The sequence below is a fragment of the Eptesicus fuscus genome, chromosome 7, assembly GCF_027574615.1.
Source record: "Eptesicus fuscus isolate TK198812 chromosome 7, DD_ASM_mEF_20220401, whole genome shotgun sequence".
Lineage (NCBI taxonomy): Eukaryota > Metazoa > Chordata > Mammalia > Chiroptera > Vespertilionidae > Eptesicus > Eptesicus fuscus.
The window spans coordinates 33989922-34003071 of NC_072479.1; the positions used below are offsets into that span (position 1 = coordinate 33989922).

Below are 13150 nucleotides of genomic sequence, written 5' to 3' on the forward strand. Positions count from 1 at the left end.
GCTACTATTTTATAAATTATAGTCTTTTATGTCATACAGAAAAAAATTTCACAATGAAAAATACAAATTTCTTGTCTTAGGAAAAAACATTATAGTTATTTAATAGAATGTTAATATGATAGTTATTTAATTTAATGTTAATATAATCTATAATAATAAAAGTGTAATATGCTAATTAGACTGGACAGCTGAAAGATCTTCAGGATGTCCTTCCGGACATCCTTCCGGAGACCTTCTAGACAAAGCCAGGGCTGCGAGGGTTGGCCAAGGCTGCGAGGGCTGTGAGGGCCAGCCGAGGCTGCAAGGGGTTGCGAGGGCCAGTCAAGGCTGTGAGGGCTGGCCGAGGCAGCTGGGGCTGTGAGGGCTGAGCCCCTTGCACGAATTTTGTGCATCGGGCCTCTAGTAAATATATAAAAGCCTAAGCAACCCTTACGGACCGGTTGACCAAATGACTTGTCGACCGGCCGGTAGCTATGATACACTCTGACCACCAGGGGGCAGACGCTCAACACAGGAGCTGCCCCCTGGTGGTCAGTGCGCTCCCACAGCCAACCTCCCGTGGCTGGCCAAACTCCCACGGTCCCACCCCCGGACTGGACGAGATGGCCTTGATTGGCCCTGATTGATTGCTGGCCAGGCCGAAGGACCCCACCCATGCATGATTTCGTGCACCAGGCCGCTAGTATAATATAATTATATTAGCAAATAATATTATTCTATTCTTTTAACTTTTAATTTCAGGATACTGGAATTTTAATTTTATTGTAGTTATGAAAATGATAGTATTATATTTTCAACCTGTTGTTTGACATACAGGATATAGTGGAAATTCAAGTAAAAATGATTCATTTCATGTCCATCTTGACGATTGCTTCTACACTTAAACGTTGTTTAAATAAATCTGTATGAAGTCCTGCTTGCTATGGACATATTGAAATAAAGCAAGAGATGCTTTAAAATCTCAATTTCTATGTAACAGATTAACCAGAAAGAAAAGTCCTTATTAGACGTGTGACTATACTTTTGTGCATTGGATTCTATGGTTGTGATTAGAAACTTTTAGAAAAATGTAACCCTTCTTACTCTGAGCTCAGGACAGAGCTCTCTCTGAGCGTGAGCACTAGCCTTACATCCACTCTATGGCCCTGAAACCTAACAAAAGTTCAGGGAGTGAAAAATGAGCTTTGTGAAATTATTTTCAATGGACATTACTGTGTCTTTGAGAAAACTCGAACTGGGGAGAGGGGTTATTGTCCTGAGTGAGTGATTAACTAGGAAACTATGCAAATATACTAAATGGCTTTGTTGATTCAATTGTTCCTAAGATTCACATATTTAAGAGTTTACTTAATAATAATTAATACTATAAGATGAATTTATAAAACTGCACATATATGTTGCTATTTTGAAATAAATAGAACTTTTGAATTATTTGAAGGGAAACATTGATAAAAGAAAATTTTATTTCTTTGAAAAATCTTTCTATATTTTAATATGAATGAAATGTTATTCAGAAATATCCCTGGTGAATATGATTCAAAAAAACTGAAGAGGCACTTAATTATTATAATTACTAATAGTAAAGTATTCTGAACCAAATCATTCAGTTAATTTAGCAAAAATACACAATATAAAGGACATCCAAACAGCTTCCTTAGACTTGAGAAAATAACCCAGCCAGATTGATTTTATAATCTTTGTTATGGTTTTAATTGTTCCAATGTGAGGAAATAAGAATTTTGCCTTTAAATTCTACCCTGTTCTTTAGGGCCAGCTCATACTTTTCTCCCTTTCATGTATCATTCATTATTCCCAAGCACTAATTATTGTACCATGGGTAGCTTTCATCAAGTGTGATAAACACCTTTAAGAATCAGTTATCTAACAGCGATTAAGAACAGTGATAATGTGGGCAACCTGCTTGGGTCCCCTCCCTGCAGCAAGAAGCTTTTCTGTAATAAATCTTTACTTTCTCTCTCTCTCAAAAAAAAAAAAAAAAAGTGATAATGCTAGAAAGGTGACCTGCCCAAAAGGGACAACATTCAGATATTCTTTAATATGTTTCTCAAACTCTAATACAATTAAGACTGGCTAAGCAGTTGTAATCAGAATATTCAGGCATCATTCCAATATGCTGACCCATCAAGAGGGTCATGGAAGCCCTTTTCTGGCTTATATGCTTAGGAGACTCGAAAACCCTACCAAATAGTTCCATTGCACTTTGGGATATTGCCTAATGGCTGAAAACGCATCTCTAAAACAATGGTATTTATCCAGAAGTTGTTCATTTCTATACTTGTCTCACATGAAAGAAGAAACCATTTATTAGTTTCCAATAAAATCTAGGAAGAACTATGGAGTGAATACAGTACCTGATCTTTCATGGTCTTCCCTAAGTCTTTCACATCTTTCATGTTAATGGCATTCTTTCCTCCCTTTTCCTTTCCCTTCTTCTTGTTTTTCTTCTTGAACAAACATTTCTTACAGATACAAAAGCAGCAGGTCAGGACTAAAAGGACCACGACTATGGCTATGGCAATTAAGGCCCACGGTGGCACTGAAAGAAAAAAAATGTGCAGAGAACATTAGTAGTAAAACACACATGCAAAACTTTAATTTATTTTTTTTAATTTATTTTTTTTACTTCTCCCTTCAACTTTTTTAAAAAAAATTTCTTTATTGATTAAGGTATTACATATTTGTCCTCATCCCCCCATTGCCATCCCACACCCCTCCCCACGCATGCCCCCATCCCCCTGTTGTCTGTGACCACAGGTTAGGCTTATATGCATGCACACAAGTCCTTTGGTTGATCTATTCACTCATTCATTCCAATTCATTGAGCACCTACTATGCTCTAGTCTGGGCGCTCTGTTCTGCATTACTTTATTTGCTTCCTATGCCTATAGTGTTTATATATTTTTTTATTTTGCTCTTCCACATATGTCAAATATTTCCTCCCTATTGCTTTTCCTGCCCCTCCAGGCTATATTTTCATTAATCCATTCCTTCCTTCATTTAGAGCATTGCTTTGGAGTTTGATCTCTGATTTTAAATCCTGGCTCTACCATTTACTAGCTGTGTGACCTTGAACAAGTTCTCTACCTTCTTTCTGCCTCAGTTTCTTCATCTCTAAAGTGGAGGCAAACTGGTAGTTAGCTCATAGTCTTTTTGAAGTTTAAATAAGATGCAGTGCCTGGCACATGGTAAAAGTTTAATAAATATTAGTTGTTATTACTCATCTATTAAATACTAGGGGTTCTATGATGTCTGGGTATGATGGGAGTGGACACCACTAATCAAACATAAAGACAAATGTAACATCATAATGGCAGAGAAGGTTAGGGGTAAGGTGCTTGGTGCTCTGAAAGTCAATCACAGGGAACTTGACCCACTGGGATCTCCAGAGGCAGGGCAGTGGTTCTGTGCTCAGTGGCTCTCAACCATGGTTAAAACGGGCTTGGACACTTACAGGCTGTGCAACTCTGGCCAGATTGTCTCATTGTTCTGAGTTTTTGCTTCCTTCTCTATAAAGTGAAGATAATAGTGGTACCCATTTCATCTATTTTGAAGATGAAAGGGGTTAATATACTAAAAAGTTTAGAATGGCATCCAGCACATAGCAAGGACTCAATGTTAGCTGTAATAACTCAAGACTTGGAGCTAAGTACAGAGTAGAGCTCAGAGTACATGTGGAGACATAAAACATGCACACCGATAAATATGTAAAAAGATGAGTCCACTGAGTGAAGTTCAGTGAGTATGCGAGTGGGATTGAGAGGGGGAGAGATGATTGTTAGACAAGGGGAGGCTTCCAATTTATAGGCTCTGTTGAATATAGGCATACTGATATATAAACAAGTACACCCAACTAAAAATTTTTATCACAAGTTGTCCATCTACTAAGAGTCAATGTATTTTCTTATTTGGCACCCACCGCGCATGTGCTTGTCAAAAATAAGCTCCTGTGAAAACATTCAGGATTTCACTGTGCCTGGAAAGGAATTACTCAACCAGAGGAAATAATTAGATTCGCCTATTGTAATCAGAAAAGACATTGTGCACTGAAATGGTAAGAGAAAGTTATATTTTCTGCCAGCTACATAAACATCACTAGAACCAATGATTGCTGGACACAAGTCAGGAGTACTTTGATAGAGTAATAACAAAAATATTAACTTCTCTTCAAACCTGAGAAAACCCACTCTGTGCTGCCTCTGTATTTAGCTTCATAGAGTAGAATATGTACTGTGCATATTATTCAAGATTATGATTGACTACTAGCTATTAACCTCAGGACATATAAAATCACAACTTCCAAAATTGTATGTTCAGCCAAACAAATATTTGTGTGAAAGTTTTATCTAAAAGTTTCTTACTTCTTTTAATCTAGTTAAATGCCTACCAAGCATTAATGAGAGAGCCTATATATTCATTGCAGGTGAGACAATCTGTAATAATAAAAGCGTAATATGCTAATTAGACCAGAGGACCTTTCGGACGAAGCTGGGGCTGCAAGGGAAGCCCGGGTCCTGGGTGCCAGAGGGAAGCTGGTGCCAGCAGCCGGGGAAAGGAAGGCCTATACTTGCACGAATTTTGTGCATCGGGCCTCTAGTATTTAATAATGACTGTTCATTTTGAACCTTGTAAATTATGCTCCTAGTTGGACTTGTGTGACAGTCTCTCAGAGAGTGACGTGAAAGTCTCCTAAATTACACAGGACAAGATGGAGATCACTTGACAACTTCACAAAAAGAAAATAGGCAGTGAAAACACAGACACATTATTTAATCAAAAGGAATTAAAGGGATAGAAGCATAGGATTACAGCCAGAAATCTGAAATAGTGCCACTTGAAGGTAAATTATAGCCACTGAAAAACTTATTTTGTGACTTTTATTTCTTAAAGTGCTACTGTCTACTAGATTTCCTTGCAGTTGATCTTCTGAATATAATTTTAACTTTGAGTATGCTGTATTGAATATATGAAATTAACAAAAATTTCCTCATAATTTACTGGCACCTTTAGATAGAATTAATTTAAAAAAAGTTGTTTTGTGCACTCATTTGAAAATCTGAATAGTTAATTATAATATAAATCACTTAATTCCATTTATCATGTTAAAAAACTATTCTATTGTATAAAGCAACCAAATATTTAAAAATTGATATGTTTAATAAGAAACACCATATATCATATTATTCACTTGAATATTAGTGGGCAAATATCATGGGATATATTTTGGGTTAGGCTGGAAACTTATTAAAGACCTACTTATGAGTCAGCAACTGTGCTACTGTTTTACCTATATTATCTAATTTAATCTTCATAGCAATTTTGCCGATTATCCCTTCAATTTTGTATAGAAAGAAAAAATAGAGGGAATAAAAGCTATAAGTTGAATAGTTTGAGAAATTCAAATATTTCTTTACATTAGTAGGTTAAGAAGTACATATTTTAAATGTATACAAAGGAAAAATTATTCTTGAGCTTTGAAATCTCTTTTTTTTTTTTTTTTTTAATTTCTTTATTGATTAAGGTGTCACATATTTGTCCTCATCCCCCCATTCCCATCCCACCCCTCTCCCCACGCATGCCCCAATCCCCTGTTGAACGTAACCGTTGGATAGGCTTATATGCATGCATACAGGTCCTTTGGTTGAACTCTCCCCCTCCCCCCCACCCTCCCCCTACCCTCCCCTATCTTCCCTCTGAGGCCCGATAGTCCGATCGATGCCTCCTTGCTTCTGGTTCTGTTCTTGTTCCTCAGTCTATGTTGTTCATCATTTCCCCTAGATGAGCGAGATCATATGTCACTAGATATATACTAATAAGAACTGAATGTGAGACGAGCAATAATAGTTATGCTGACAGGCAAATGAATCAATCTGTAGCGAGCTTCCCCCTGGACCAACAGTTCTTTTGAGACCCAATTTCAATGTCCAGTAGTTCCTTATGTGTACATGTCAGCACTGACCCCTCAGTTCTGGATGGTGGACAAATGGTGGTAATGGAGGTCCGACTCCCTCTGGTTTGGTCTCGGCCGAACCCAGGGGCACGGCGTCACCCGGACTAAGGGGCACGTGGCCTCACCCATACCCAAGGGGCGCGTGGTCTCACCCGGGCCTGGGACCCAGCCTCACCCGGATGGATCCAGGGGTGCACGGCCTCACCCGGACCCAGGATCTGGCTTCACCCGTACCCAGGGACGCTTGGCCTCTCCCAGACCCAGGGGCACGTGGCCTCACCCGGGCCTAGGTGCACGAGGCCTCATCCGGATCCAGGGACACATGGTCGCACCCGGACCCAGGGACGTTTGGCCTCTCCCAGACCCAGGGCCACTTGGGCTCACCCGGGCCTAGGTGTACGAGGCCTCACCCGGATCCAGGGACACATGGTCTCACCCGGACCCAGGGACGCTTGGCCTCTCCCAGACCCAGGGCCACTTGGGCTCACCCGGGCCTAGGTGCACGAGGCCTCATCCGGATCCAGGGACACATGGTCGCACCCGGACCCAGGGACGCTTGGCCTCTCCCAGACCCAGGGCCACTTGGGCTCACCCGGGCCTAGGTGCACGCGGCCTCACCCGGATCCAGGGACACATGGTCTCACCCGGACCCAGGGACGCTTGGCCTCTCCCAGACCCAGGGCCACTTGGGCTCACCCGGGCCTAGGTGCACGAGGCCTCACCCGGATCCTGGGACACATGGTCTCACCCGGACCCAGGGACGCTTGGCCTCTCCCAGACCCAGGGGCACGTGGCCTCACCCGGGCCTAGGTGCACGAGGCCTCATCCGGCTCCAGGGACACATGGTCGCACCCGGACCCAGGGACGCTTGGCCTCTCCCAGACCCAGGGCCACTTGGGCTCACCCGGGTCTAGGTGCACGCGGCCTCACCCGGATCCAGGGACACATGGTCTCACCCGGACCCAGGGACGCTTGGCCTCTCAGACCCCGGGGCACGTGACCTCACCCATGCCTAGGTGCACGAGGTCTCACCCGGATCCAGGGACACACGGTCTCACCCGGACCCAGGGACGCCTGGCCTCCCCCAGACCCAGGGCCACTTGGGCTCACCCGGGCCTAGGTGCACGAGGCCTCATCCGGATCCAGGGACACATGGTCGCACCCGGACCCAGGGACGCTTGGCCTCTCCCAGACCCAGGGCCACTTGGGCTCACCCGGGCCTAGGTGCACGCGGCCTCACCCGGATCCAGGGACACATGGTCTCACATGGACCCAGGGACGCTTGGCCTCTCCCAGACCCAGGGCCACTTGGGCTCACCCGGGCCTAGGTGCACGAGGCCTCACCCGGATCCAGGGACACATGGTCTCACCCGGACCCAGGGACGCTTGGCCTCTCCCAGACCCAGGGCCACTTGGGCTCACCCGGGCCTAGGTGCACGAGGCCTCATCCGGATCCAGGGACACATGGTCGCACCCGGACCCAGGGACGCTTGGCCTCTCCCAGACCCAGGGCCACTTGGGCTCACCCGGGCCTAGGTGCACGCGGCCTCACCCGGATCCAGGGACACATGGTCTCACCCGGACCCAGGGACGCTTGGCCTCTCCCAGACCCAGGGCCACTTGGGCTCACCCGGGCCTAGGTGCACGAGGCCTCACCCGGATCCAGGGACACATGGTCTCACCCGGACCCAGGGACGCTTGGCCTCTCCCAGACCCAGGGCCACTTGGGCTCACCCGGGCCTAGGTGCACGAGGCCTCATCCGGATCCAGGGACACATGGTCGCACCCGGACCCAGGGACGCCTGGCCTCTCCCAGACCCAGGGCCACTTGGGCTCACCCGGGCCTAGGTGCACGCGGCCTCACCCGGATCCAGGGACACATGGTCTCACCCGGACCCAGGGATGCTTGGCCTCTCCCAGACCCAGGGCCACTTGGGCTCACCCGGGCCTAGGTGCACGAGGCCTCACCCGGATCCAGGGACACATGGTCTCACCCGGACCGAGGGACGCTTGGCCTCTCCCAGACCCAGGGCCACTTGGGCTCACCCGGGCCTAGGTGCACGAGGCCTCACCAGGATCCAGGGACACATGGTCTCACCCGGACCCAGGGTCGTTTGGCCTCTCCCAGACCCAGGGCCACTTGGGCTCACCCGGGCCTAGGTGCACGAGGCCTCACCCGGATCCAGGGACACATGGTCTCACCCGGATCCAGGGACGCTTGGCCTCTCCCAGACCCAGGGCCCCTTGGGCTCACCCGGGCCTAGGTGCACGAGGCCTCACCCGGATCCTGGGACACATGGTCTCACCCGGACCCAGGGACCCTTGGCCTCTCCCAGACCCAGGGCCACTTGGGCTCACCCGGGCCTAGGTGCACGAGGCCTCATCCGGATCCAGGGACGCATGGTCTCACCCGGACCCAGGGACGCTTGGCCTCTCCCAGACCCAGGGGCACGTGGCCTCACCCGGGCCTAGGTGCACGAGGCCTCACCCGGATCCAGGGACACATGGTCTCACCCGGACTCAGGGACGCTTGGCCTCTTCCAGACCCAGGGCCACTTGGGCTCACCCGGGCCTAGGTGCACGAGGCCTCACCCGGATCCAGGGACACATGGTCTCACCCGGACCCAGGGACACCTGGCCTCTCCCAGACCCAGGGGCACGTGGCCTCACCCGGGCCTAGGTGCACGAGGCCTCATCAGGCTCCAGGGACACATGGTCGCACCCGGACCCAGGGACGCTTGGCCTCTCCCAGACCCAGGGCCTCTTGGGCTCACCCGGGTCTAGGTGCACGCGGCCTCACCCGGATCCAGGGACACATGGTCTCACCCGGACCCAGGGACGCTTGGCCTCTCAGACCCCGGGGCACGTGACCTCACCCATGCCTAGGTGCACGAGGTCTCACCCGGATCCAGGGACACACGGTCTCACCCGGACCCAGGGACGCCTGGCCTCCCCCAGACCCAGGGGCACGTGGCCTCACCCGGGCCTAGGCGCACGAGGCCTCACCCGGATCCAGGGACACACGGTCTCACCCGGACCCAGGGACGCCTGGCCTCCCCCAGACCCAGGGGCACGTGGCCTCACCCGGGCCTAGGCGCACGAGGCCTCACCCGGATCCAGGGACACACGGTCTCACCCGGACCCAGGGACGCCTGGCCTCCCCCAGACCCAGGGGCACGCGGCCCCACCCGGGCCTAGGTGCACGAGGCCCCACCCGGATCCAGGGACATATGGTCTCGCCCGGACCTAGGGGTGCGTGGCCTCTCTCAGACTCAGGGGCACGTGGCCTCACCTGGACCTAGGTGCACGAAGCCACCCGGACCCAGGGGCGCATTACCTCTCTCAGACCCCTGGTCGCGTGGTCTCACCCGGATCCAGGGGCTCACGGCCTCACCCGTACTCGGGACCCAGCCTTACCCGGATCCAGGGGCCCACGGCCTCACCCGGACCCAGGGTTCAGATTCGCCCGGACCCAGGGGCACATGGCCTCACCCGAACCCGGAATCCAGCTTCACCTGGACCCAGGGGCGTGTGGCCTCACCCAAACCCAGGGGCGTGAGGCCTCACCTAGACCCAGAGGCGTGTGACCACATCTGAGCCCGGAGGCTCACAGGCTCGCCTGGACTCGGGTCTCAGCGGGGTTTCGTCTTCTTGATCCCAATTCCTGTTGGTCAATTCCCTCTCAGCAATTCCTTCGGTCATTTTTTCAGAGCTCCAGGGCGGCTGCCGCAGAACTCGTTGGGCGGCGGGCTCGGCAAGGCTCCGGTGTGCCCGGTGCCCGGCGGTGGGCTGGTCCGGTGTCGCTGCGTCGGCCCTTGGGTCTGCAACGGTGGCCAGTCGCTGAGCGTGCGCACCTGGCCACTTCGGGGCATTGAGATTCTTGAAGGACTCGGAGGTCAGCAAGCACGGAGTCTCCCACCCCATGTCTCCCAGGGGCTCGTCTGTCCGTGCTCGGCAGCGAGTGGAGCCGTCCCCTCAGCCGGAGACCGCCGGGGGAACTGCGCCGAGCACGTTCCAGGCCACCATTGTGTCGCCTGAGCCATAGTTCTTAAAGTGTGGACTTTGGGTCACCAGCATCAGCATCATCCTGCGTACCCCTCTCTTTTATTCTAGTTGTAGAGCATCTGCTCAGCCAGCCCCCCGGTCTTTCTGGCTGGTGTCTGCTCTGCTCTCCCGTCGTAGTCTCAATATTGTTGTGGTAGGCAACGATCAGGCTGCCGCCCTATGTCTCCATCTTGGTCCTCCTTTGTACAGTTAAGTCTTGATTGTTGTTGGTGTCACTGGGAGGAATTGTCCTCCAGGCCAATTGGCCGTGAGGACCCTCTTTGTCCATATAGGAAGAGTTGCTGTGCAGGAGACATGTTTGTGGGCCGGGTCTTGATGCAGCAATGCCTTGGCGCTCACTGAGTCTGCCTCTAGAATGCCTCCCTTATGCAAGTGATTGAAATCTGGTGTCATCTCCCACCAACCACTAGATGCCCTCGTTTCTGGGTCTCCAATGCAGTGTGGGTCAGCCACTACCTGAGGCACTCAGCAGGAAAAAGCTTCTGCTCAGCTTGGCTGGGGCGGAGCTACAGGGTGGAGCCTACAACCTTGGCTTCCTGTCAGCCCCGCCCTATGAGGCTCCTGTGTCTGTGTCCCTCTGTATTCCTTGCAAACACCTCTGAGAGAAACGCGCCCTGGAATTTCGCCCGCTGCCAAACAGTCCAGTCCCTCCCCTAATGAATCTGGACTCCCAGATTCTCGCCTGGAACTGGGTTTCAGTGCAGTTGGAACTGGGTCTCAGCGCAGTCTGGCGTCCCTGTCTCCTTCCCAGCAGGGCCACCCAGTGGCGCAGGCAAAAGTCCGTCCTCTGCGCACCTTCCAGTGTGCGCGTCTGGAGCCGCCGCTTCTCTGTGCCTCCGCCACCACAGCCCAAATTCATTCCCCCAGCGTGCGCCTGGCTTCCCAGGGTTTCGCCCGGAACTGGGGTTCAGTGCAGTCGGAACTGGGGTTCAGCATGGTCCTGAGCTTATGTCTCCTTCCCGCTAGGGCAGTTCAGTGGCGCAGGCAACAGTCCGTCCTTTGCGCCCCTTCCCGTGCGCGCCTCTGGAGCTCTGCCTTCCCCCGCTCCTCTGTGCCTGCGCCCCACAGCCCAGATTCATTCCCCCAGCCTGCGCCTGGCTTCCCAGGGTTTCGCCCGGAACTGGCGCTCAGTGCAGTCGGAGCCGGCGCTTAGCGCACTCCGGAGCCTTTATCTCCTTCCTGCCAGTGAACGCCGGCCAGGCCGTCAGCCGCCCCCTCCTCTCCGGCTCCATCCTCCCCGCAGGCGCGCGCGCTCGTGTCTCCGCCAGTTTCTCCATACCTCAGGCTTTTACGGCTCCCCCGATTGTCCCCGTGGCCCTCTCCTTCCCCCCAGCTGTGGGCATTTCAGTCCGCCAGCTCTCCTGTGGTTCTGGACGATGTCCGTTCTGACCTCTAGTTGTGCCTTTGAAATTGTTGTGCCCGGCTGCAGGTTAGGTGTTTCACCTATGCCGCCATCTTGGTTTCCGGGTCTCAGTCTGAAATCTCTTTAATAGAACATTTTATTTTAAAAACAACAGTGAGGCAAATAATAGCATAAGATGCTGCCAAGAGTGATTAGTATAATATAAAAGATAACTTCAAGGAAAATAGGCTCATCAAAATATTGCTACTGGTAGAAAGCTATCAGCTTATTGTTACTACTACCAATTAACGAATTAATGGACTTTTTAAAAAATATGTTTTTATTGATTTTTTACAGAGAGGAAGGGAGAGGGATAGAGAGTTAGAAACATCGATCAGCTGCCTCCCGCGCACCTCCTGCTGGGGATGTGCCCGCAACCAAGGTACATGACCTTGACTGGAATCGAACCTGGGACCCTTTAGTCTGCAGGCTGATGCTCTATACTGAGCCAAACTAGTCAGGGCAATTAATGGACTTTAGTGATGAGAATTTAAAAATTTAACTTAAAGAACTTTTAACAGAAAATAATAGACTAGTGTACAAACTCTTCATTAAAAATGTTACTTTCATTTTCTAGTTAATGAACTAATCTCATATTATTTAACCCAAAGGTAAACCGATGCATAAGCATTAAGACAAAGTCAAATCAAAACTGCTTCTGATGTTTTAACTTAGACTTTGTGGTGGGCAGAATAACGACACCTCAAAAATGTCCATATTTTATTCCCTGAAAACTGTGAATATGTTACCTTACATGGCAAAAAGGACTTTGCAGATGTGATTAAGGATCTTGAGAAAGGGATATTATCCTGGGTTATTCAGAGGGTCCCAAGAAATCGAGTAGAATGGTAGAATGGTGGTTACCAGGGGCTGGTATAAAGGTGTATGAGGTGATGGGTGTGTGTTTGGGGAGGGGGGTGAAAACATTTAAGATATATTGTCTTAGTAAAATTCAAGTACATATATTAAATCATCATGTTAGATACCTTAAATTTACAGTCATTTTTTATATCTCAGTGTCAACAAAAAGAAGGAATCAGCCCTAGCTGACACTGTGATTTTAGCTCAGTAAAACCTGTTTGGACTTTTGACCTCCAGAACTAGAAAATAATAAATTTGTGTGATTTAATGCCTATACATTTGGAGTCATTATGGTAGCAATAGGAAACTCAAGAGATACATAGCAGACCTTGGAAGGTCTGTAATATATGCTGCATATAGGTGATTATACAATTGGAATATTAGTGTGGGCTATCTTTATATTTTCTATGATACTTCCTTCTCATCCACCATTTTACCTCCCTTCTGCAACCGTTCTCATAATACTAACATTGTACCAAAGACTCTCTCAAAGATAACCAATGGTTCCCTTTTGGAGAAACCCAAACAACGGTGTCTGTGGTATGAGAAAATCTTGATCAGATATTCCTTCTTGAAATTTTCTTCTGCTTTTGTTTCTGTTGTTCTTACTAACATCTCCTTCTAAGCCTTTGACTTTTCTCTTTCTCATTCCCAAGTCTCAAAAAGAGTTATTCAAAGTTCTTAGCCTCTTGCTCATCTTCATGTTCACTCATTGTTGAGCACATCCTTTCCCATGCCTTCTCCTTTTAGGTTGGTTATTCCATTCTGCTTCTTTGTCTATATGTTTGAACTGTATTCCCCACTGCCTACAGATTGTTTCCTGTGAAGCCTTCATCTCCTCAAACCAGTTCTCC

At 49.3% G+C, this 13150-nt stretch overlaps 1 protein-coding gene across 2 annotated transcripts in view; it reads right to left on the reverse strand.

Annotated features, from left to right (window-relative positions):
- SYT1 (synaptotagmin 1) overlaps positions 1-13150 on the reverse strand; it is a 200859-nt gene that overhangs the window by 138479 nt on the left and 49230 nt on the right. For both annotated transcript variants that reach the window (XM_028148620.2, XM_054719733.1), the window contains exon 2: positions 2373-2557. In XM_028148620.2, the coding sequence (XP_028004421.1) occupies positions 2373-2557 (185 nt within the window). The remainder of the gene's footprint in view (positions 1-2372; positions 2558-13150) is intronic.